This window comes from Globicephala melas, chromosome 2, assembly GCF_963455315.2.
Source record: "Globicephala melas chromosome 2, mGloMel1.2, whole genome shotgun sequence".
NCBI classification, from domain to species: Eukaryota; Metazoa; Chordata; class Mammalia; order Artiodactyla; family Delphinidae; genus Globicephala; species Globicephala melas.
In genome coordinates, this window is record NC_083315.2 from 65,855,130 (window position 1) to 65,882,221 (window position 27,092).

Here is a 27,092-nt window from a genome sequence, read left to right on the forward strand (position 1 = left end):
AGGAGGAAAACATGCCTGGGGCGGGGCCTGACTGCAAACCAAACTACCAGCAGAAGGCGGTTTTAGAATCTGCTCCGTGGACTGTCAGGATTTTTTAAATTCTAGGCTCACTGTCTAGTAGAGGGAAAGGACCTCCAACAGGGAGTTGTGAACTGAGATGTGCAAGATGTTCCGGGGGGTCCCATGTTGATTCTGACATGGTGACATGGTTAGACCCCATGCGCAAGGGGCGCCGGCCCTCAGAGAAGATACAAGAGCTGAGGGGCAGACCTTGGGTAGCTTTGAGAGAGGCCTCAGGCCCTTGCGCCATCATCCGGTGTTCTGCAGGGAAGTGGACATCAATTGTGCTGTCCCTCAGTTCCGGCCAGCTAAGAGTTGAAAAGGAGAAATTCAGGTAAGAGTGCGGCTTCTTTCTGGTGTCAGATGGTGTGGGCGTGTAAGCTCGGAGGGCAGGGTGTGCCTCTTAAAGCGGAGTATCTATCCAGAGCTGAGCGTCTCAAAGTGGGGTCCTGGGGCCACCTAAATCAGAACCTCAGATGACATTCTACCCCAGACCTCACAGATCCAGTTCCTGTGAGGTAATTTTAAGCACATTAAAATTATAGAACCAGAAATCTAGAGCCGTAAGATTTTGTTATTCTCTAGACTTCAACATCAGTTTCTTACAGCATGGCCTTTCTCAGCTGCCCTTTAGCCTATCTTGGTGGCAGCAGTCATCGGTAAAAACCCCCCAAGGGGTGTCCTTCCAGTGCCAACAGTGGAGTTTCTGGGCCTTCCTTTTGTTAAGAAGGTGGTACTTCTTAACAAGATGGGTATCAGGTGAAGGGGGCTAATACAAACACAACAGAGAGAGAGAGGAGAATAATTCTTTCCCAGGAAATGTGGGAGAGCTTCTCTGAGACCTTTCCTAGAGGTCTATAAAAGACAAGTTGCTGTCTCCATCAGTATTCAAGAGCTTTTAGCATCCATACTCTCCCAAAATAAGACACGAGACTCTTGGCTTTAAGCCCTAAGATGCCAGGCAGCCTGTAATCGAAGAAGCTGGCTTAATCATGCTTCTTTTCTGGCATATGACTCACTGCAACCACACCTCACCCCAAACATGAAGTGGCCAAGTTTCTCCACCAGATATGCCTTGGGTGATTGACTTAATACAGCCATTAGTAGTGAAGGGTCCTGTCTTCACCACACTGACCTTTGTTTTTACCTTTAGCTAATGTCACGTTGCCCTTTATTCTGCACTACTTCTTACCTTTAAAAAAAAATCCCCCCAAATTATCCTTATATTACTATTAATGTCAACTAGATCCCTATCAGAGGACAGTCAAGCTTAATCGCCCACATTAAATCTGCAGAGTGCTTCTGTGTCACTGTCTGTTCCGTTAGCTTTGACATCACACTAAAGTAGGACAGCATGTTCCAAACAAAAACTGAAACCGGAACGTAGGAGCTTTGCTGGTGTAGCTTGAAGGGAGGGTTACAAGCCTGGCACCTGGCCTCTGAAACTTCAATAAGATATAGGCTAAAATGTACCTAGCAGACTCACAAGACTCAAAGTAGGGTATGAGCAGAAAAATATTTTTTTTAAGCAGATGGGGGCACCATTCCTTAAGGACTCATCCTTTCTAATCAGTTGTGCATGTTCTTTGTTCCTGTCTCCCTGGTACTATATTAAAAATGATGATGGTAAAGTTTTCTGAAACGTTTTCAGAAAATGGCCCAAGCCAGTGTTCAAAAGTAACATCTTAAACTTTCAAAATTAAAATTTGAGGAAAAAATAGAAAATCAGATTTCAAATAGAGACATCTAGCTGGACAAGAAGCTTATCAAGGACAGGGACCATGATTCTTATTTTTTGTATTCACATCCCTGATATAGTGCCCGACACACAGTAGGTGCTCGATAAACAGGAATTTCCAACTGTTTCTTCCTACTGGTTGAGGCCAGAGCAAACCCCAGTTCTGTTCTCCGGATGAACTGAGCAAACCAAATTTACAAATCACAGGCAAATTAGAATATATAATTTTGTCTAAGCTTGCCAAAAAGCTAAGATTTTGTGAGCTACCTGAAATTTGCATCTCATACTGAAATTTTCTAGATCAGGTATCTGATGAAATATATTACTGCCAGCATTTTCTTTTGTCTGGACATCTGTTACTTTAATACAGCAGACATTACTTGAAATACAGGAAAAAAAAAAAAAAGATGATTTAGAATTTGGATGATTTCTGCAGTCCAGTCAGATATTTTTGCCAGGCACAGATCTGGCAGAAATGCTAAGATGAGCTTCTCTGGTACTGGTGTGAGAGTCTTACAGTGAAAGAGCACTGTTCAGCGGGTCAGTAAACTCAGAGCCTACCTCAGGCTCTGACACTTGGTCCTTGTGCAACCTTGGATGGCCAAGTCGCTTCTTTGTGAGCCTGTATCCTCAACTATGAAGTGACAGAGTTGCCCTAAATGATTTTTTCAGATCTCTACAAAGGGACTCACTAAATCTAAATTTGAATGCAAACATGTGTGGAGGATGTGCTCCAGTACCACCCTTTAATACCCTTCTGGTAATCTTAACTATTGTAATTAGGTAAAAGAAAGAAATATGAGGTATGAATACTGGAAATGAGAAGGCAAAATCATCATTACCTGTAAACGATGATTAGTGTATCTGGGACATCCAAATGAAGCAAATGAAAAAAAAATTTTTTTTAAAAGGGAGGGCTTCCCTGGTGGCGCAGTGGTTGAGAATCCGCCTGCCGATGCACGGGACACGGGTTCATACCCCGGTCCGGGAAGATCCCACATGCCGCGGAGCGGCTGGGCCCGTGAGCCATGGCCGCTGAGCCTGCGCGTCCGGAGCCTGTGCTCCGCAACGGGAGAGGCCACAGCAGTGAGAGGCCCGCGCACCAAAAAAAAAAAAAAAAAAAAGGGAAATCCATTAAAATGCCTATATCAAAACATTAACATTTAGAAGCATATACAGTGGAAGAAAGGCTCCTCTCTACAATATAAACAAACTAATGATAAAAAAAAAAGGAAGATATTTGCAAGACCTTTATTAAAAATAAACTTTCTGGTTAGAGAAAAAAGACAAATGAAACATCAGCCCCACTTTTATTAATACTTAACATTTAGCAGGCACTTCACTGTTTTAAGCACTACATTAAGCGTTTTAATTCTCTCACTTGCTCATCACAACTTAGGTAATATTATTGTCCCAATGTACAGAAACTGCGACTTGGATCGAGGTCACAGAGGTAGTAAGTGATGGAAAGAACCCAGACAGTATTCCTCAGGGTTCCACCACACTGCCAGGTCTACAGAATAGAAGAGAGAACCCAGAAACAGATCCAATTACTTTATGGGAATTTATGATTCATATCAGTGGAAAATAAGAGAGTTCTTGGCTAGCTGGATCCTTAATCAAAATAAATTCCAGGTAGATAAAAGATTTAAACCAAAGAAGACGAGAAGGAAAGAATGTGGAGAAGAAAGAGGAAAAACAAGGGGGGGGAGGGGAGAGAGAAGTGGGAGGAAAAGCCATAAAAGCACTAGAAGAGAACATGGGTAAAAAAGATATATGAACTTGGAATGGAGACAACTTGACAAGATACAAAATTCAATAGATATAAAAACTACTAAAAGTCAAAAAACAAACTACAAACTGTGACACGACAGAAAATTTCCTTAAATTTGCAAGGAATTTCTAACACGTAGCAAGAAAAAGACCACAACCCAAAAGCAAACAAAAGAAAGAAAAAAGGTCAGTAAATATATGTCAACCTCATTCATAATCAAGGAACACAAATCAGAACCATGAAATATTTTCCATTTCCATCATCTTGGCAAAAACTAAATGATTAGATAATATTTGATGTCAATAAGGATGTAGGGAGATGGAAGGCAACTGGATCACCTCTGTCAAGATTTTAAACAGTCACTAAACCAGAAGTTCCAGAGCTAGAAATGAATTTGTTCTCTGAATACAGTATATAAGGATGTTCACTGAAGCAGTATTTGGAATATCAGTAAACTGAAAACCTAAAAATCCAACACTAAGGCCTGGTTAAATAAATTTTAAGTCCATCCGTATAATTAAATGCTATAAAATTGTTTTTTTAAAAATCTATACAGGGCTTCCCTGGTGGCGCAGTGGTTGAGAGTCCACCTGCTGATGCAGGGAACACGGGTTCGTGCCCCAGTCTGGGAAGATCCCACATGCCGCGGAGCGGCTGGGCCCGTGAGCCATGGCCACTGAGCCTGCACGTCCGGAGCCTGTGCTCCACAACGGGAGAGGCCACAATAGTGAGAGGCCCACGTACCGCAAAAAAAAAAAAAAAAAATCTATACATACCAAAATGAAAAACTGTCCAAGATATATTAAATGAAAACAAGATGCAGAATAGCATAGGAAAGTTAAAAGTCCATTTGCATTAAAGAAAAAAAAAGGAGAAAATACACATATATACACATAAAATTCTGGGAAGCTACTCAAAAAACTAGTGAGTACCCTCTGAAGAGTCCAAATGGCAGGCAGAGAGAGATGAAAAAGTAACTTTTTTTTTACTATTTGAATTTTTCTTAACTCTCTGAATTTTTTTCCCCATGCACATGTATGTAACTTTCACAACTTTTTAAAAATGAATTCAACAAAAGATCATCTCAACACTGAACAATAAAGACACACACTTCAAGGCAGTTTTTTTTTTTCAAACATTTACTGAACACAAACACCATTTTTTCCTATTACACAGCAATATTGTTAGTTTCAAATTAGCTGGGCTATTAGGACTGTCAGTTACCACGAAATTAAAAATGATTCTACATGTCAAACTCAAATAGAAAATGTCATGCAATATATAAATCACTAACAGGCCTCTGGTGCAGTCAGCAAGTTCACTATGTTTATTAAAGTCATGTAAATGGTTTGACAAAAGTGCACAATAGAATGACATCACTGGTTTGTTATAAATCACAGTGAATTACTAGAATACAACAATGTAATTCCTCTACGTGGAAGATTGCAGGATGGTGTGACTATTATAAAGGATAGGATCTTTCAACACGTTAAGCCAGTCAGAGTTTACTCCCCAGCTATATACTTGATTGGTTAGCAAAGCTGAGGTTATTTTCCCTCATCTTTTCTCCTCTACCAGTTACTAAGCAACAACAACAAAAAAAGGCCATGCACAAATTTTACAACACCTGATTAAAAAAAAGTTACAAAACCTTGTGCATTGCTTGGATGAAGCTTACATCTTTGCTCCTTCATTTTTCTGATTAGGCCACTCACCACATGACTCACCCCTAAATGAAAAGCCATTAACAATTTAGCACTTCTCACCCCTGCACACACATCAAGGTACACTCCCCATAACCATCAAGTCGGTGTCCCTTTCCTATATGTTAACACAAATGAACACACCACAAACCTAGGACTAGAGACCACATTTACTTTACAGTTTTGAAAATTAATATATCACCACTATCCATGTAGTAGTTGTTTCAGATCCCATATTTGGAGAAGGTACTGTACAACCCAGCCCATCTGAAGATTTGGGCAAGTCTGCCAGGAATGTATGAGAGAGCTCAGCAATGTACCATACACATTAGAAGCTCTCTACTTTCCAGAGAAGGTATCCAGAGCAGGGCTGTGCATTTTCAGAGTCGGAGTCAACACACAGCTTAGAATCTTATGGACTAATAACTTTTCATAGAGCAAAAGGCAGAGGTCTGTTTTCTTTAACCCATTTTAATGTTATAGTATAGTCAGTGAGGGAAACGGAATAGTCATCTGTACACGGATACATCTGGCTAGCCTGAAAAGGAGCATTTAAAACATTTTACCATAAAAGCACAGAAAACCTACCATAAAAGCAAGTCCTTTATACTTTTATCCATCTACTCTCTAGTTCCATCACTGGCTGCTTCTAAAACCAGCAAACTAATCCAAGGTCCAGCAACTCATTCCTCACCCTGCCCCATTCCCCCAGAAAGAAATGCTTCTGCTTGAATAACCTGAAGTGGCCTTATTCCTCAAGTAGCTGCCTCAACTGAGATGGAGACTGGTGACAGGGTACTGTTCCCTTGGGATTCTGATTTTCAAAACCACTTGCCAAATGCAGAGCTGACACTCACGGAGCTGCTGCCCCCACATCACATTTTACTTCAAACAGTGCTATCGTGCCTAAGTTTCTCATGATTACAGTTATTAATCAATGATCAGGGTAACGCAGTAAAACCCTTCCCAGAAACAAGCATGACCAAAGTTTGCTTTTTGGTTTGTTTGTTTGAACCTGAAGGTAGCTGGACTGTGGCCTACTAGAGAGCAATCCGGGGTAGACTGAAAACAATGTTGTGTCAGAGTTCTTATGTCAAAATTTCCTGTCTGATCAGTTGAAGGATGCATTTGCTGCCCATTCCTTGACCTAAATAGTTACCTAAACTCAAGAGTTCAATTTTACCAACTCTTGAGTGCAAAACCCACCCAAGGGTTCACATGGTTTGCCCAGGCATTCATCCACTTGGGCCTCTAGTTAACTAAATTTATATGACAATTACTGAGCAAGACCAAGGAGTTTTGATGGAATTTGTAATGTTATCAAGGAAGACATACCATCTAAAGCATAATTCTACCAATAATAAACACAAAATGACAAAAGTGGCTAAAAAAATGGCAACAGCCCAGAGTTCTCAGAGAGCTGAGATACAGAACTATCACCTTTGTTATTTATTTTCTTAAAAACAAAACAAAACAAAACTTAAGTTTGGGAAGGGTTTGGCTAAACAGATTTTAAAATAATTCTACCAAAAAAAAGAGAAACAGGCATGTAATCACTTGTTTCAAGAATGGTTTTATACAGGTGTTTCACAATACATATTTGGATTCGTTTCACAAGACAGAATTAGATCCTTAGCAATATAGTGCACAATGTACCGCTATACCATAGTTTAAAAAAAAAAAATCTCGGTTACCATTAGCAAAGTTCATAGTCCATTCCACTGTCTTCAGATTTTTTTCTCCAGCTTTGTCAGCATTTCAATCAGCAGTTTTACTCTCTCCAGCATTTAGTCCTCCCTTCTCAAAAACACTGAGTGTCATTAAATTTTGATGTCTGAATATGTACAGATAATCATTATCCTCGTTTTATAAGTAAGTAATATCTAAAATAGTTCTCGTCCTGGGTAGCCAAAGGGATGAAATGGTTTTTAAAACATGCAACATTATCTGATATTTTAAGTTTTGATGTTTAAAAATCATATGCATTAATAATGGAACCAAGGGCTTCCCTGGTGGCGCAGTGGTTGAGAGTCCGCCTGCCGATGCAGGGGACACGGGTTCGTGCTCCGGTCCGGGAGGATCCCACATGCCGCGGAGCGGCTGGGCCCGTGAGCCATGGCCGCTGAGCCAGCGCGTCCGGAGCCTGTGCTCCGCAACGGGAGAGGCCACAGCAGTGACAGGCCCGCGTACCGCAAAAAAAAAAAAAAAAAAAAATGGAACCAAGTAAATACCAAGTATCATAGCTATTCCTCAGACTGTCAAATAAACAGGCCTTGAAGTCTGAAAAATACAGGGTCTGATCTGAGCTGTGAAAAAGGCATGATTCACTCACCTGGAGGATGAGCATTTTCTCTTTCATGAGAGTTGCCAAGAGCAGGGTATAATAGTTCCCTGATTCACACCAGGAAGATCAAGGCCAGTAATTTTCAAATTAGGGCTCATTCAAATACCTCCCTTTAGACCATCCTAAAAAACCTTCCTTGTAAAAATCTCAGGTTAGGAAAACAGAAATATATTACTATGACAGAGTTTACCATCAAAACATTCCTAACTGAAGCAAGAAGACACGTGAAGTATAACTACAGCACAGTAAAATTATCTCGCGTTCTTGGGGGAAGAAGTTTTTAAAGTACCCCCATCCATTCCCTCCTATCCTTCAGAGTGTTTCATTTCATGGGGTACCTATTTTATTTAAGGTCCTAGGTGCTGATTTTGGCTTAGTCATTATGTTTTATACTGATCCGGCTGCAACCTTTTTCTTATACTTCACAAAGCAATATCCATACATAAAATGTTAACTGAAACCTTACCAGTGGTTTTGTTGTTGTTTTTTTTAGTTTATATCTGATGTTGCTGCATCATTATAATGCTTTTCATTAAAGAAAAAAAGCTGCAGGTCTTCACTTACAGTACCATGCACTATGAGTAGCTAAGGCATTCACTTGGCACTAGAGAGAAAAATACAGATATAGCTAATTTTATTTTATCATTTTTAACATTGAAAGAAATAGGTGTGTACCCTTTACTTGAATTTCTGTGATGCTTAAAAGATAATCACAGAATATTCTTTTGACAGTTTACAATGTTGCCATTAAAACAAAACAAACAAACAAAACCCATAAAGACCTCTGTACAGCCTGTCGGAATAAGCGACATTTTGTGGTTCCAAAATTTGCTGCCCTCAGGCAGAAATATCTTTCCAAATGGCATTGAGAATTATTTTTATTATCAAAAACATTTAATTTCCTATACCACACTAGTGATTTTTCTACTTGTCACAGACTGAATAAAGTGAAAAAATTAAAAATATCCCAGTTCCTTTTCATCTGTCATAAAAACCTTCTTAGGGAGGCACAAATAATGCCCTCTGGAAAAGTAGTTTCCAATTTTAAAAGATACCGCACAAGAGGAAAGGGAGAAGGGGACAAAAGAAGAACATATAACTATATTGTGACAATTTGTTTCCTAAGAGAGAACACAGCATTCATAATTTTTACATGTCTGTGAGCTGAGTCAAATGCAGACTGCTGCAATTTAGATTAATTACATTAAAACAGAGACTTCCACACATTTTAGAGTCCAAGCCCAAAGGCAAATAGTCCATCAATATTCTCTGAAAAGTTGCTTAAAGATTTACTGCTGTATATGTACCACCCAGCATAATTCAACAATTTCAATGGATTTAACTTTATAAATTTGTAACTATTATTAAGTTAGCACATTTTTCAGATTAATCTGCAGTTATATTTTTAAAAATCCTCCTGACGTTATAATGCGTTGATCTCTTCACATAAATAATGGAAGAGTGAAAACTACCTAGAGCAGTTTGGCATGTGCAGAACATCTAGATATTCCATTACTTTTAATGTTCCTTTTCGTTGTTTTTCTTCATGATCCTCAAAACTGCTGCAGAGAATAACATGCTGACACAGGCTTAACAGAAATACTTTTCTAGGCAGTTTTTTTTTAAACATTATCAACTTCAAATCATAAGGGCCCTTTTTACATAAACAAAAAATTTTATATTCATTCCTTAAAAAAAAGAAAAATAGTTAAGTGACCAATATCCAAACACCTTAGATTATAGTTACACCTAAACAATGTGGTTTTGTTTAAAGTGTATTTGAAATCAGTAACCATATGAGGCAAGAAGACCAAATACAAAACTAAGGAAGGATGAGTAGGGAGGAAGGGTAGTGGAAAGAAAAGCACATTTTATGAACACATAATTCTATTGTCTGTGATTAAAGTCCTTTACTTTTTAGCACCACATTAAATGATTTTACATATCCAGTCACTTAATGAAATCCAACAAACTCTTCAAGAGTTCTGGGGATCTGGTCTTGGTAGTTAATGTCATTAGCCCGAACTGCCCGGGCGGCCAGGCACTTGAGACTCATCTTCATTTGAGTTTTAAGTAGTATTTCTGATACCCCAGTTGTACTTTTGTCTAGCGGAGTCTTATTCTGTTTATTTGTCATGTCGGTGTGAGCGCCAGCTTCAACTAGGCTAATGATGATAGAGTGCAAGGTCAAAAAATCACTGATGGGCCTGTTGTACTGAACGATAATGTGAAGGGCACTGTTCCCTTCATTGTCCACAGCATTCACCTCAGCACCACAGTCCAGCAGGAGCTTTGTGACAAGCGCGTTTGGAAAGCTGCAGACATCATTGGTGTGGAAATCATCAACTGGGGTATTCGAGTTGACAGCTAGATGCAGCAAGGTGAAACCTTCACGAGTTCTGGGATCAAGGTGAATCAGGTTGTAGATCTGCTTGTTAATTTTGCACTGATCTTCTTCACTGCACTGCGTTTTGGTGGAAATGCACACTAAATACAGAAAAGTATAGAGATTACATTCATAATTGTCCATAGCACTGTGGACGTCAGCATCTGGAATATTTTTTACTCTGTTCATACTTTGTTCTATTTCCAAAACACTGCATCTCAAAACACATTCTATGTCTGGGGCCTTCACAGTTTCATTCAAATGTATCATCTGTGAAAAAACTTGGGCAAATCGAAGAAGATCCTTATGGGTGTTCCTGTTACCTTTCTGTCTGAGGTGCAGGGCATGAAGCCACAACTTGATACACTGTTCGAACTCCATGTTATCTGCATAAACGGCTCCCCTGTAGATGATGGGATGGGAAACATCAATGTTGTCGGCACCTAAAATCCGTTCCCGAACTATAAGGCCTTCCATATGAAGAGCATCTCTGTCTTGCCGAATGGATTCCAGTTCCTGAGGATTTCTACATTCAGTTCTATTCCCATAGGCATGGATTGGTGGGAGAACCTCTTTCTCAAGAATGTTATCACCATCTTGAAACCTCTCCAACATAGCTAAATATAAATAGTGGTATGTCTTCATGATGTCATAGTTCTCACGGTCATTTGCAAAGGAGGCACCCAAGAGCTCCAAAGCTTCAATCCGACTTCTTCGGTCACAATCAGCATGAGAGAGCAACAGTTCGACAACATCAGCTTTACAGCTTTCAGCAGCTACTTTTAATGGCGTCATCCCATGGCCGTTCACTACTATAGCAGCACGCCATTTTATCAGCTCCTTCACAATATCTATGTGCCCAGCTTCAGCTGCAAAGTGCAGTGCTGTGGCTCCACAATGTGCTTTAGCATTTGGATCAGCACGTTGTTCTAAAAGGTATCTGACCACATCAGTGTGTCCTTTATAGGCTGCAATCATTAGGCAGGTGTTGTCATACTTGTTGGCAATGCTGATGTTGGCATTATTTTCAACCAAGTATTTTACAATGTCCAATCTGCCATCAAAGCATGCTGCCCGTAGCGGGGTTGAGTTAGTTACTGTGGTGTGGTTCACGTTGGCTCCATGACTGACTAGAAGCTTAACAACTTCAAAATGTCCTGCCCCTGCTGCACACCAAAGAGCGGTGGCACCATCAATGACATACCTATTCATGAAAAGAACGAACAGTTAGAAAATGGAGGTTACCTGCCCTAACGTAAATTTAAAGGATGTATTCATTTACACTGACCCAAAACCTCAATCTACAGAGCGTTAGTAAAACATTAGTTTGGCTGAAAATAAAATCAGGTAATTTAAGTAAAGCACTTTGCATGGTACTTGTACCTAGTATGAGCTCAATAAATGTTAGCGACTGTTGTTATTACCAAAGTATAAAAACTAAAAAAAGAAGAAAAAACGAATCACTGACTTGCTACTAGCAAAAGTAAATAAATTTCAGAAGACAAAGAGGAAGTGTATGGAGTTTTGTAACTTCTTGACCACCAAGCTGATTCACTGGCTCTTAGCACAGCATGTTCCTCCCAGCACCCCCTAGGTACCAGTTTCATTCAGTACATCAGTGAGAAAGCCACCCCAATCTCTGCATTAACATTGTGTTAGAAACTGCTTTAGGAAGAAAAGTATGTAAGCAGATAATTTTTCCCTAAGATTATCTAAGCTAGTAAGTATTATACTCTACTACAGCAGTGAGAAAGAAACAATTACTGCCCCAACATGCATGGTACAACCTTATAACACAGGTCAAATTCTATCTCCCTTGAAGTGAAAAAGAGTACAATCCACCTGGATTAATATAAATACCATAGTTTAACCGCAATTATCAATACCATCTATCACTTCTGCTGAAAATAAAAGACGCACTTTATAAACATGCAAGCAATTACTTCTTCAGTTTCAAATAATGACGCAAAATGTTTATAAGCAAAAGCATTCCCGGTAACAGTGACCTATGGGGTGACCTATGGGGGAGGGTGTAGGATTCACTCGGATGAGGCTTAAAGCTACTAGAAATGTACTATATTTTGATCTGGGTAGTGGCTACATGGGTGGACATTTAGGGGAAAAAACTCATCAAACTGTACATGAAAGATTTGTACATTTTACTGTATGAAAGACATACCTCAAAATAAATTTGAGACTTCTGAAGTTTCTTTTTAAAATTTCATCTTTTTAATGTCATTTAATCGTTAATTGATTTTTTAAACTAAAGAATGAATCAAGAAAATAAGACATTACATCAGTTGAAATGTTTTAGTGGTTGCCAACTGCACCTTTTGCAAACAATTCAGTTTAATGAAAATTCACTTATTACATTTTTTATTGTCATGATTATAAACACAAAGTTCAAAAAAGTTTTCTTTCACTGTCAAAAAAATAAAATTTTCAACAGCATCAGAAAATACCAATATCTGATACTAAATCTCATGAAAAATGTACAAGACTTCTACATTGAAAATTACAAAACATTCCTGAGATAAAGACCTAAAGAAATGGAGAAATATTCCATGTTTATTGTTTAGGAGATTCAATAATGTTAAGATGTCAGTTCTCCCCCAAAATAATCTACAGATTCAATGCAATCCGAAACAAAATCCCAGCAGGGATGTGTGTGTGTGCACATGCACAAATGTGTGCATGCATCCACATATGTGTAGATATTGACAAGCCAATTCTAAAATTTATATAGAAATGCAAAGGGGGACTTCCCTGGTGGCACAGCAGTTAAGAACCCTCCCACCAGTGCAGGGGACACGGGTTCGAGCCCTGGTCCGGGAAGATCCCACATGCCGCGGAGCACCTAAGCCCGTGCACCACAACTACTGAGCCTGCGCTCTAGAGCCTGCAAGCCACAACTGCTGAACCCACACGCCACAACTACTGAAGCCTGTGTGCCTAGAGCCTGTGCTCCGCAATAAGAGAAGCCACCGCAATAAGAAGCCCGCGTGCCGCAACCAAGAGTAGCCCCTGCTCGCCGCAACTAAAGAAAGCCCACACGCAGCAACAAAGATGCAACACAGCCAAAAATAAATTAATTAATTTAAAAAAAAATGCATGGCTTCCCTGGTAGCGCAGTGGTTGAGAGTCTGCCTGCCGATGCAGGGGACACGGGTTCGAGCCCCAGTCCGGGAAGATCCCACATGCCGCGGAGCGGCTGGGCCCGTGAGCCATGGCCGCTGAGCCTGCGTGTCCAGAGCCTGTGCTCCGCAACCGGAGAGGCCACAACACTGAGAGGCCCGCATACCACAAAAAAAAGAAAAAAAAAAAGAGGCACTACATTACTACTATAATTTAACTTCTAAATCAATTTAAAGAAAAAGTTTAAATAAACACAAATAGCTAATAAATAATTTCCATGTGCCAAGCACTGTATTAAGTGCTTAATATATAGTATATCTTATTTAATTCTCATAATAACCTTCTCCCAATAATCCTATAAGGTAAATACTATTATTACGCCCATTTTAAAGACATATAACTAAAAGGCTTACATGAGATTAAAAATACAAAAGTACTTTGGAAACTATATAATGCATCAAATGTAAGGAAACAATACATGTCATTGTTCAAACATGTTTCAATTTTAAAAGCTTTTTTTAAAAAAACTTCTTAATATAATCTATCCAAAAAATCAATACATAGTTAACATATAGTTATATTTACATAGTTACAAAGTTTCCTTGCACGCCTTAAGAATATTATTTGCCAAGAACATGAACATAAAGTAAAAACTCAAGAAATGTTACATTAAAATAGGCATTCACATACATTATCTTTAACTCTTGCAATAACCATATAAGATAAATAGGACCCCCATTTTAAAGATGGAAAAAAAAGAGACAAAAGTAATTAAAAAAATTTTTTTCTGGCCTCAAATTTCCCAGAACTAATGACATGAGTAAAAATTAAATTACAAGTATATACTTCACTTGGTTTTTATAATCGTTTAATACTTTTCCTGGTGTAATCTAATAATTTCCATTTTCCCTATGGTGATGTGACAGGAGCCTAAAAAAAGTTTCAATTATCTATTTTTATTGAGACAAGTAAAATTTTTTAAATAGTTTATGACAAAATATTCACTGTAGAATGTTACAGAATGACTAATCCTTCAGAAACATTAGCCTTAGTGATTTTTAAATTTCTACATCTAAATAAAAACATTAAACAGATTAAAGGGAATTATAATCCTAACATCTATGACATTTTTTGTCCATAAAATACAGCTAAAATTATAACCATATACTGCCTCAAAACAAAATGCCAAACACATTTATAACAAAATGAACAGAAAATAAATAAAAATATAATCAAATTAATGCAATATTTACTTAATGCCTATGGGAGAAGCACTATAAAACGATCTTTCTAGATTGAGTCTAAAATTGCAATGCAAACTAGCTATTATGTATTTCATCTTAAAAATGAAGAAACTTGGGACTTCCCTGGTGGCTCAGTGGATAAGAATCCACCCGCCAATGCAGGGGGCACCGGTTCGATCCCTGGTCCAGGGAAGGTCCCACATGCTGCAGAGCAACTAAGCCCGTGCACCACAAATACTGAGCCTGCGCTCTAGAGCCTGCAAGCTACAACTACGGAGCCCATGTACTGCAACTACTGAAGCCTGTGCACCTAGAGCCCACGCTCTGCAACAAGAAGCCACCGCAATGAGAAGCACACGCGCTGCAACGAAGAGTAGCCCGGGCTCACCGCAACTAGAGAAAGCCCGTGCACAGCAACAAAGACTCAACGCAGCCAAAAAAAAAAAAAAAAAAAATCAAACTTTAATCTGATATTCACCTTTTAAACAAAATGTATGCATCAGATGATGGAAACATTTCAGAATAAAAGATAACATTTCTGATCACAAAACTAAACTCATGTATTTCCTGGTTCGATCTGAAATAAAAATGTCTAGTTCAAGCATTTGAAATAGAAATAAAAATTCATTAAATGTAACTGACAGCACTTTATTTTAAACAAAGTCCTTAAAATCATTTATCAGATCTTATGTAGTTCCTTGAAATATACACTGGAAATGACTTTCTAAATGAAGCCAAATGACGATGTGCCCCTTACACCTTTCCTCTACCTGGACATTTATTAGAAGTATTAGTACTAGAACTGACTTTAAAAGAGTACTCAACAAAAAGCCTCAGAATTCCCAGAGGTCCTGTTCTCCTTCCCATCCATGTCAGCAAACTTCTTCTAGGACAAGAGTTCCCCACAAACTCTGGCACACAGCAGTCAGGCCCTCAGAACTCAAACCAGCACAGAACTCCAAGGTCACATGACACCTCCCCTTTGTTATGTTCCATTTCTATAACATTCTTAACAGCTTCCCATACTCCAACTAAAGGTTCTTCTTTCATTCCCGTTCTTTTTTTTTTTAAATGAAATAAAAATTCCCGTTCTTTTTTTTTTAATTTATTTATTTATTATTATTTTTGGCTGCGTTGGGTCTTCACTACTGCGCGCAGGCTTTCTCTAGTTGTGGTGAGCAGGGGCTATTCTTGTTGCGGTGTGTGGGCTTCTCATTGCGGTGGCTTCTCGTTGCGGAGCTCTAGGTGCGCGGGCTTCAGTAGTTGTGGCTCAAGGGCTCTAGAGCGCAGGCTCAGTAGCTGTGGCGCCCGGTCTTAATTGCTGCGCGGCATGTGAGTTCTTCCCAGACCAGGGATCAAACCTGTGTCCCCCTGCGTTGGCAGGCGGGTTCTTAACCACTGCGCCACCAGGGAAGTCCCAATTTTTCTTCTTATCCACTCGTCTATGTCAATTTTGGTCGTTACACAGTAAGCCATAAATAAAATAATCTCAAATGTTACTCCTAAAAATATGTACAAGGACTCAAATATCAGCATCGGGCTTAATCTAGGTGGGTGGCACCGTCCCTCTTTTGAGGCTCTATTATGAATATACTTTAGTTTTCTAAGGTATTCTAGATGTTTTTAGGCAGAGTATAGGCTTATTTAAATAAGTTATTTTAATGTCTATGTGTCTCTCTATCCCTCTCTCTCTTTCTCTCTTTCTCTCTCTCTCTCTCTCTCTCTCTCTCTCACACACACACACACACACACACACACACACACACACACACGCAGAGTACCATATCAAACCCCATAATTACACAGATACTGTTGCTTAGGATGAAGCTAAGAAGTGAGACTTTTTTTTAATATTAGGCAAATAACAGGATAGGTGGTGAACGATTTGGCAAAAAATTGTGAAGATGGTACATAAATTACTGAAAATTAGGAAACACTAATCTACTTCAGCCCACAAAGAACCTGTTTGTCCCTATCTGGCCATGGGTCTCAAGTACCAGTGGAATCTAAAGAAGGGGGGTTGGCTAAGTACCTCTCAAAAGCCAGTCCCTGAGGGGTGAGTGAGCTTCATATTATTAACACCTCACTCAGACTAACATTTTCACAATGTCTGGAATGAATGTAAAGTGAAATCATGACATTTGCAAGTAACACCCTCTTCATCTATTTCTGAAATGCCTAAATGACTGGAACAAACTGCAAAATAATCTCACGGAGTGGTGTGAGTGGGCAGAAAGGTGGCCATGAATTTCAATTCTTCTCTTTTGTTAATCTGTAAGCTCCTCGAAAGTAGAAACTTTACATTTTCTTCTACATCTTCCACATTATCTGTGTGGCACAGGGATAGGCCCATCATAGGCATTTAATAAGTTAAAAAACAAAACTACTTTGACAGAGCAGCTAATAAATCCATAACTGTAATAATCCATAAACAAAAAAAGACAGATTGAAGAAGCCTCACACAAAATCTCAAATGATAGAAATCTTTGCAATTCCAGTCTCACCAATCTGACTCTTGACATTTTACACAAGGATCATCAAAATCCGGCCTCCACCTCACTCTAGTCTCCCACAATCTCTCTTAATTTGCCAGGCTTGAACCCCTTACTGAAACTGCACTGAAACATTTGTCATTGCAAGAGCACCATGCCGCCGTCCCTCTTCTTCACTCTCTACTATCCTTTAAGACTGAGCTCAAATATCACCTCAGCTGTGAAGTCTTCCCTGATTCTCCCAGGCAAAGCTGAGCACTTCCTCTCCCTGTGTTCCCTCAGTAGTCCAAAAGATTTCTACAACCCTAAATGGCATGGCATCTACACTTACTCATTTTCATCAATTTCTTACCTCTGCCACACACCACGCCCCACCTCCAGCCCCCGCCCAGGGCAACAGACTGTCTTCCTCTGCAGTGGGAACAGTATGGCATTCATCTCTGCACACCCAATCCCTACTACAGAGCCTGGCACACAGTAGGTGTTCAAAATATGTTTGCTTATTGAACCCTTTAATTTCACTGGCCAGTGCAAAATACTGGGCAAGGTAAGCCACTACACAGGCTCAATGCTACATTCCTAGCCATTTCAGGTTCTCTTAATTGCCACCTCAAAACACCTTTCTCTTTGATGGTTAAGAAAGATAAGCAAAGCCTTTCCAAATGCTTTAGAAAACTATATTTTCTCGCCACTATTCTCTCCTAATCAAAACAGGCCTCAGCAAGCTCCTTAGCAGCAGTGTAACCAGCAGCTGTTACTGCAGAAATTCCTATCTCAATGGATGCTTGTGCCTATACAACTGGAATGGTGCTAGAAGTTCAGGGGTCATCCTACTTCACTCCTCTGCGTAGAGAAAAGGCTGTGGGAATGCAGGGAGTTACAGAAAGCACACAGAAGCTAGTAAAAGAAAACGAACAAGAATCAGGTTGCCATCTTTGATTAATATGAAAAAGACCATCTTCTTAACGTCTAGAGAGGTGGTACCAGAGGTTAACCACCACCCGTGGGCTATCATTTCAGTAAAATGTAATACCCTGAAATATTTTCCTGTCATCTAAAACAGAAGAAAAAGCTCTTATTATTTCAACCTACAAAAAGAATCAACCAAAATTCAACAATGCCCTAGTCATCTTCAAGAGGAATTGTTTTTTCCATCAGGTTTTAACCAAGCAGTTTTCAATCACCAAAACTAAAGATACGTATCTTTATGCTAGGACCGCATCTATCTCAAAAGAAGAAAATGCTAGAATAGCTTATGTACTGGCACAAGTCAACAAAAACAATTAATGCATCTTCATGCAGTTGTAATCTGTAAAACAGGTTATAACCATCCAGCACAGAAAAGATAACGTCAAACCTGACAATTCTGCATTCAACTCTATCATACCCAAAAATATGTACAATTAAACCTAAAGGGCAACTTTTAACTCTGACAATATGAATTTTTGAACTCCCCACCTGGAATAACAGTATATCATCAAGCTTCCCCACAACATCACAGAATAACATGTAATTTAACAATGGCATCACCTCATCCTACACCAGGTCCGGTGCCATTTTCACAGCCAACACATCTACCCCCAGCAATGTGTAAGAGTCAGAATCATGTCTTGGGAAGCCTGGCTGCGTGACCACCCCTCAAGAGGCTGCAGCTGCTGCTGGTTCTAGGGGCTTATTTTGACATTAAGGTCCCACAACCTACTAAGGGGCTTTATCGGACACTCACGTGAAGGGGTAAACATTGGGTGGCCAAATAACTCATCAAACAAAGGTCTTCCACGTTAATTGCTGACCTCGTTAATTTCTGATCTCGGTTACAACCCCAGTACTGATACAGTGAAAACCTGAAAAGGCTGCTACCTCCTCCATACTGCTTCTTCACAAACTATCTAGTAAAGAATACAGAATACCTATTAGGTATCAAGACAGAGGGTGTGGCTATTTACCTATAGAGGGAATAAGGGGTAGGGGCCAATGAGGATGAGCAGCAAAACATGGGATGGAGTATTCGCCCTAGAAGATGAAGTGGGCATTAATGAGGCAGGTCAGGAGGTACAAAATGGGAGAAGTGATACCTCCATGAAGCGAGAGAGAGGGAGGGGAAGACCCATAAAGTGGTGGGTCCGCGCGCGTTAGAGAGGAGGCTGGAGTTGGGATGTACCTACCCGTCGAAGCGGACAGTGCCAGTCTGCTGAGTCTGCACCCGGTAATGTTCTAACAGCAAGCGCACCACCTTGGCGTGCCCATTGCGGGCTGCGATGATGAGGGGCGTGGAGCGCTGCCCTCCCTGCTGGCTGACATAGCCAAGCAGATAGCGGATGTCGCTTTCAGACCGGTTGAGAAGCAAGGCGGCCAGAGTCAGCACCTTGCCCTCGCTGGCCGCCTTGTATACATAGCCAGCCAGGCCCTCCATGGCCGCTGCCAACTCCAACACCCGTTTGGTCGCCACCGCTGCTGCTGCCTTGCGCCCCTGGAGGCCGCGTTCGCCAGCGCTTCAAACCTGGGCCCTCACAGCCCATTCAACAGGGCGCCGCCGCCGCCGCCGCGCCCAGGCAGCAGCGCGGCCAGGGGAGGGCGGAGACGCAGAGGTGGCCGAATGCCGCGGGGGGCAGGTCAGCGATCCAGGCCGGGCAGGGAGGAGGGCGGTCAGGGCCGTCCCCAAGGCCCCAGACGCCAGCCCTGGGCCGAGGGGATCTCCATGGTGGCCGGGCCTCAGGCTGGACCCCCTCCTTCCTGCGGGCTGCGACAGGCGCGTGCCCGAGCTACGGGTCGCCGGCGAGGTCCCAAGAGGGCCGCGCGCGCCCTGGATGGCGAATGATGGACGCGCTTCACCCGACCCAGCCCGCCGGGCCTAGGGCCTGAAAGTGCTTCTGCCTCCGCCTCCGCTCTGCGTCCTCCCCAGCTGGAGGAAACCTGCAGGCCCTCGCCCACTGCAGCCCAGAAGAGCCAGACGCTGTCTGTCGGTAGCTTCAGAGGTCCACGCCTGGGGAGGCCCCCAGAGAGAGGCGGAACGCTGCGGCCACAGCAACCCCTGGGCTCTGGACGGGGAGGAAGGCGGGCCTCTGCAGACAGGGCTGAGACGGGGAGGGTGCGAGCGGGGGACGGTTAAGTGGGGTGTCTCTTCCAAAGCAGACCGGCCGGCGAACGAGGCCCGATGAAGAAAGGTTCTGCTGCGCGAAGGCGGCCCATCCCCACTTCGGCCCGGGATGTCCTCATTGCCCTTGATGCCTGGAGCTTCCAACTCGCCCCCACTAGGCCCTGGGGGTCCCTAGCCGGGGAGTGGGACAGAGTGAAGGCGCTGAACCGTTACTGCCGGTGGGTTTTGGGGCCCGCCCCGTTTTACCGTAGACATTGCGAGGCTCTTCTCAGCCCCTGTTTGGGGGCCCGGGGAGGGGGGTGCGTGCACCCGGCGGGGTCCGTTTTGAGAACAGGGCGGCGTCTCTGAGCCTCCGAAATGTGGGAGGACTTTGAGGGTCTGCACGAGGCTCTGAGAAGGAACTGGAAGTCCGACCTGCCCTCCCTGGAGAGGAGGATTAAGTGTGTGAGAAAGGTCGGAGAGATGGGGAACTGTGGAAAGGGGCGAGGTACCCTGGGAAGGAAGACGAAGTCTGCGTTCGGACAGACCAGGACTCTAATCCTGAATCTGACGGGACCTTCGGTTTTCTCACAGACCTCACCAGATTGTTAGGGTTTGAAAAGATCATTCATCCAACGAATATTAGAGATCTACTATGTGCCAGGCTCTGCTTGGCCCTAGGGATTCAGTGATAGACCAGATAGACACAGTGCCCCTTCAGGGACTGTGTTGTTGTGGGGAAAACAGACAATAAACAAGTAAACAAATAATAGACAAGACTGGCTGAGTTTGTATCATTACCATTTGCTATGAAGCAAATGAAATAGAGTGATGGGGGGTGGGAGGCGGAGCTAATTTAGTTCGGGCGGTCAGACAAGACCTCCGTGACAAGTAAGGAGAACAGGTGGTATTTTAGGCGGAGGGAATAGCTAGTACAAAAGCCCTGAGGAGGGAACAGTCTTGGTGAGTTCAGAAACAAAGGTCAGGGTGGCTGCAGCAAAGTGGGCCATAGGAAGAGTGATAGGAGAGGAAATCAGCAGGGTGCAGGTCATCTTAGGGCCCAGTTACCCATGGTAAAGTGTTTAAATTCTACTCAAGTGTAGTGGGGGCATTTGAAGAGTTTTAAACAGAAAAGTGACAAGATACAATTTATATTTTTTAAAAGATCACTTTTGCTACTGTGTAAAGAATAAACTGTAGTAGGCAGGAGTCAAAGCAGGAAGGCCATTTAGGAGGAAAGGTTGGGACTAGGATGGTAGGAGTGGAGGTGATGAATCTCACGGGGCAGTCACAGAAGGTATAAGTTCACTATGGAGGTCACTCCCTCCATACACACACAAAGGACAGTATCTACCATAGAGAAAGAGCAAATACATTTATTTGGTCCCAAGGGACCAGGCTGAGCTCAATGAGTTCACATAAATTATTTCATTTGAACCCCACCCTTCCAATCCTAGTTGGTGAAGGCGTCATCTTAGCTGCAGAGCTATTGGTGAGGGTTTGGGCCACTTCTCAGATTTTTCTCTTCCACTCTACAGTACAGCTTTACCTATTTTCAGATCTCTATACATTTTCACCCATGTTAAACAAAAACAACACTGGAAATCAGAGTTGAAGGTGGGGTTCTACCAGTGGAGTCTCTGAAATAACTGGTGGAAAAGAAGGAGAAGCTGGTTGTTCTCATTCTGGGGCTTCAGGGTTGGAAAAAATTCCAGTTCTAGACAGACTGAGCCAGGCTTTTTGGCCTCTGGGCACTTGGCGGTGACACATTCGGATGTGGGACCTGGGGGCTCCCTTCCAACTGATTTCATTCCTAGGCTCTACAGAGCAACTAGGCTCATCCTATTCTCTCCCCCTCTCTCCCTCTCTCTCCCTCTCCCTCCTTTCCTCCCTCTCCTTGCGGCCCTTTGCCCTGCATCATTCTTTTCACACCCAACTTTTCAAAGGTGATCCAGACACAGGCCCCTTTCACACCCAGCTTTTGAAGGTGATCCAGACACAGGCCCCTTCTTCCCTTTGGTTTCATTTTCTGAAAGAGACCTGATTCATCCAGCTATTCATTACTGGGTAAGAAATTTTCTTCTGGGACTTTCCTGGTGGTCCAGTGGTTAAGACTTCACCTTCCAATGCAGAGGGTGCGGGTTTGATCCCTGGTAGGGGAGCTTAGATCCCACGTGCCTCTGGGCCAAAAAACCAAAGCATAAAACAGAAGCAGTATTATAACAAATTCAATAAAGACTTCAGAAACGGTCCACATCAAAAAAAAAAAAGAAAGAAACTTCTTCTGCCTTCTCTTGCCCTTTGGAGATGAACTAGGGTTCATCCTGGTGCTGACACCCCAATTTAGTTGTGTAACTGGATGAGTGCTAGAAAGGGTGACTAAACCAAGAGTCATGCCAGAGAGGGGCTCAGAACTTGCACTTCGGGGCCTCCTCCCCCAGATGGGAATATACATCTGCTCCAGCAGCCCAAGGTCAAGAACCTTCTTTATTTATCACAGTTGCCTAGTATAGGGTTCTGGGCTCCTTGGGTTGCTTAATAGCCATTGACTGGGAAGTATTTGGTAGCCTGTATTTACCTGGGCTTGGAGGATGATGTTTCTGTGGTCAGGCTGGGCAAATTAGAGACAGGATGTATAAACAGGACAAGGCTGCTTTCCCAAAGGCCAGAGCCCAGAAATAGCTCCTTGTGCTTCTGACCTATTCCCTTCCCCTTTGACAGAAAGCCACTGAGCAAATGATCAGTAGTAAAATGTAACTGAAAATAGTTGTATCCAGATGGAGATTGATTTGCTGATGACAGCAAACTGCAACCTTCTACCTGGACAAAAGACAGGACCAACATCCAGCACTTTTCTGGGGATTGGAGGTGACCTATGAGCAGAATTAGCTGTACCTTCCATAGAATATTCCTTTTTCCAAGCCAGGTCAGCCCAGCCAACAGCTCTTGAATCAATGGAGTTGCTCAGATTTTGTATAAAATGTCATTCAAAATGTCATTTTTCAAGCACCAGTAAAGATACTTGTTTTAGTCCTGTAAGCCTCCCACAGACTCTAATGGAAGAGGATGACTTTTGGTGTTGAATAGATCTGGGTTGGACTCCCTTCTCTGTGGGTTAGCTGTGGCCTTGGGCAAGTTTCTTCATGTGTACAATGGGGGTAATAAATACTTTCCTTGCAGGGCTGGTGTGATGGTGACAGGCAAGCTCCTTCACCCAGCCTCGTCCTGCGTCCTGCGAAGGAGTGCCTATCAGTACACATTAGTTTCCCTTCTTCCTAGCTCCCACCCCAGGCATACTTCCATTGTGCCGTTAACCTGTTCAAGAAAGGACTTCCCACCCCATCTGCATTCTCCCTGCAGGATGTGTCTGCCTCTGGACACATATGGAAAGTAAATCCATAGTATGCAAGGGGCTGGGGAGGTTAATTGACAAGAGCTGGGAAATTCCAACAGAACCTCCGAAGGAAGATGTCAAAAATCAGACTGACGACCAGTCTCTCTATTAGCCCAGTTTCAGGGGACTGGCAGCCCACTAGCCTTTGTCTCCTCCTCCTCTCTCTCCTAGACTTGCCCTGAAAAGCAGATGTAATAATTGTCAAAGACAAAACCTACGGTGGAGGAGAGGGGGCAGCTAGCTGGTCTGTGTTATTTCCCGAGCCAGTTCACCCCTGCCAGGTTTAGGTTTCCCAGGAAAGTAGACTGAAGTCGACATGTGCCTTCTTTCTTCTGACCCCATTCCTCCCTGAATCATGGTACCAGTCAGGTACCCTGGGATTACAATAACAGAACTAACAATAGCGAGCTCATACTGAGTGCTTACTGTGTGCCAGGCATCACAGTGAACACTGTATACAGATTAGCATGTTAAATTTGCGCAAGCCTCTGAGGGACATGCCATTATTATCATTCCCATTCTTCAGATGAAGAAACTGAGATAGAAGTGTTGTGTAACCAGATGTAGAGAACAAACGTATGGACACCAAGGGGGGAAAGCAGCGGCGGGTGGGGGTGGGGGTGTGATGAATTGGGAGATTGGGATGGACATGTATTCACTGATGTGTATTAAACTGATGACTAATAAGAAAAAAAATAGCACGAAGGACATACAAAAACAAAAAAAAAGAAAATGCACTGGAGAGCAGGGAAAGATTTTTTTAAAAAAGAAAAAAGAAAAAGAAAGAAATGTGTAACTTGCTCATGGCCTCATAACTAGAGTGTGTTAGAATGTCAGGATTTGGATGCTGGGTGTCTGACCCCCATGCCCTGACCCTGCTACCAGCTTTCTGTTCCCTCTTTATCCCCCTCTGAGTGGCCCCCACCCAACATGCTCTCTGCAGCTAGGATCTCGGCTGGAGGTCCCCAAGGCTTTCTATGGTCCTGATCACTTCTCCTGGGCTTAGGTGCTAGTTAGCTAATCTGATCATCCATCCTTTGTTAATGGGAGAGGGCTAGAGGAAATTCTTCCCCACCTGGCAATCCCACACACACCCTGGGCGTTCCTCATTCCTACCCAGGAACGCAGGTCCAAATCCAAAGCAAACGCTCTCTCATCCTAGAGATCTTCCTTGTTTTGCCCTGAGCTCTGTACCACTTTATACCTCTCTTGGAACCCTTACCTCTTTCTTTTTTTTTTAATATTTGTTTATTTATTTGGCTGTGCTGGGTCTTAGTTACAGCACACGGGATCTTTGTTGCCGTATGCGGAATCTTCGTTGCGGCATGCTGGATCTTTAGTTGCGGCATGCAAACTCTTAGTTGTAGCATGTGGGATCTAGTTCCCTGACCAGGGATCAAACCCGGGCCCCCTGCATTGGGAGCACAGAGTCTTAGCCATTGGACCACCAGGGGAGTCCCTTACCTCTTTCTAATAATAACTCATGTCTGTATAGCACTTTGTGGTCTACAACACTTTCCCATCCACCCAATCCAGCCCCCACCTCCTAGGCTTCTTAACCACCTTCTGTAACTGGGGTGGCAGAGAGCATGGTGGTTCAGCACCCAAGGTCTGGAATCTACTCTGCCAGCATCCCAGCTCCACCATTTGCTAACTGTGTGACGCTGGACAAGTTGCCTATTTAGCTTCTTCCCTCAGTTTTCTTATCTATGAAATGGGATAATAACAGTGCTTCTACCTGGTCATTGTGAGGGTTAAATGAGATAAACACACACAGAGACACAGAAAAACACACACACAACAACACACGTACACACACAGCAAGCAACTCATTAAGTGTTGGCTATTGTTATCATTATATCATTGAATCCCCAAACCCTGTGGGAAAAAACAAAGCAAGTCAGTTCTTGTCATCAGTAAACACAAGTTTAAACCAGATAATCTCTAAGCTCTCTGCCAGCTCCATCAAACTCTGATTCTACCATGAATCACGGTTATTTATGGACACATCTTAGTTCTTCTTTGCTGTAGCAACCCCTGAAGGCCCAGCCCTTAATAGAGGGCCTTGTATATAGCAGACTGTCCTGCCAGGTCAGGGTTAGCATGTAACAATAGTCCCTCCCTCATCCGGGCGGTGGGAGGAACTAACGAGAAATTCCTATATAGCCTTTAGCACAGTGCCTGGTACTAAGTAAGCTCCTAATAAATCATAATTACTATCGTTCCATCTTACAGTGAGCCTCCCAAACATGGTCCTTAAGAACATAGACTCTAGAACCATACTGCTGGGGTTCATCTTAGTGCTGATCCCGTGAGGCTTTGAGTAAGTTAATTAACCACCCTGGGCCTCAGTTTCCTCATCTGTAAGATGAACACGATGATAACAGCATGTGCCTAAATAAGGTTGTTGCACAGATCAGATGAGTTAATATAAGAAAGGCACATAGATCTGTGCTTGGCATAGGCTTGGTGTATGTAAGTGCTTTTTGTCATCGTTTACAAATGAGGAGACCCAGGCTCAGAGACATCAAGTGACATCCCCAAGCAGTAGTGGAGCTGGGATCCAAATCTAACTGAGTCTGTCTGATTCCAGAGCCTCAGTCTTTTTTTTTTTAATTAATTAATTAATTTAGTTTTGGCTGCGTTGGGTCTTTGTTGCTGCATGCGGGCTTTCTCTAGTTGCGGCGAGCAGGGGCTACTCTTCGTTGCGGTGCACGGGCTTCTCATTGTGGTAGCTTCTCTTGTTGCAGAGCACAGGCTCTAGGCGACTGGGCTCCAGTAGTTGTGGCACGCAGGCTCAGTAGTTGTGGCTCACGGGCTCTAGAGTGCAGGCTCAGTAGTTGCGGTGCATGGGCTTAGTTGCTCCACGGCATGTGGGATCTTCCCGGACGAGGGCTTGAACCTGTGTCCCCCGCATTGGCAGGCGGATTCTTAACCACTGTGCCACCAGGGAAGCCCCAGCGCCTGTCTTAGTATTAGGATATGTTGCTGCCCCAGGTGATCCATGTATATTTTATAACAGGAGCCTTCTCCTGTGGTGGAGATCTCAAGAGTGGAGGAGAGTGAGTTGGCACCAGAGACCTCTGGGGTAAGGATGCCCTCAAATCATGGCGCAGAAGTGGCTTTTTCCTCACCTTTGTCTGGCCATATGGTTTTAGCATTCCATCAGGGCTCAGGCCCAGAAGCCCAGAAACATGGCAGCACACACACAGGCCTCTAACCTGGAATCTGCAGTAAAACTCTCATTATGCACATTGATGGCACAGGCCCTGGCCTTGAGGCTTTTTCCATTTCTGAGGCATGATTCAGCCCAGGAGACAAGACCAGACAGACTTGAACCGGAGGAAGGAGGGCTTGGTGGTGGATGGAGGGGGAGAAGAAAAACAAACAGAGGTTAGAGCAGGGGAGTCTCTCAGCTGCTGGGCTGCAGGGGGAGGGGGCAGGAGCGAGCAGAGGGAGCCCGCCTGCTGGAGGAGCTGCACAAAACTGGGCCACCCACTGACCAATGTATCTTCCTTGCAGTCAAATTTATTGATTTAAACATGAATCCAACCATGCTTCTGAAGCCCCAGAAAAACACTAATAACATTTCACAATTGTGTAGCACAGTATGATTTCCATAGCATTGCACATAATAAGCTCAATTTTGAGCTGCTTTTGAAAATAATTGGCTTCTCTTATTACAAAGCATCACATGCTTATTGAGGGATACTGGGAAATGTTTTTAAGTGTAAATTTTAAAATGT

At 42.7% G+C, this 27,092-nt stretch overlaps 2 protein-coding genes across 8 annotated transcripts in view; one reads left to right on the plus strand and one right to left on the minus strand.

The window, feature by feature from the left end:
* Positions 1-6,831: 6,831 nt before the first annotated feature.
* Positions 6,832-20,075, minus strand: FEM1B (fem-1 homolog B). The gene is made up of 2 exons (XM_030875142.3): positions 19,042-20,075; positions 6,832-11,209 (listed from the first exon to the last, which is right to left on the minus strand). Exons 1-2 carry the CDS (start codon positions 19,287-19,289, stop codon positions 9,574-9,576), a joined length of 1,884 nt encoding a protein of 627 aa, XP_030731002.1. The 5' UTR covers positions 19,290-20,075; the 3' UTR covers positions 6,832-9,573.
* Positions 19,489-27,092, plus strand: part of CLN6 (CLN6 transmembrane ER protein) — a 68,563-nt gene continuing 60,959 nt past the window's right edge. For 5 of the 7 annotated variants that reach the window (XM_070044885.1, XM_060294068.2, XM_060294066.2 and 2 more), the window contains exons 1-2: positions 19,491-20,191; positions 26,369-26,434. In XM_070044885.1, the coding sequence (XP_069900986.1) occupies positions 20,031-20,191; positions 26,369-26,434 (227 nt within the window). In that variant the 5' untranslated portion in view covers positions 19,491-20,030. Of the gene's footprint in view, positions 20,192-26,368; positions 26,435-27,092 lie in introns of all 7 variants that reach the window. The other 2 variants (XM_060294070.1, XM_060294071.1) reach the window with 2 other exon arrangements.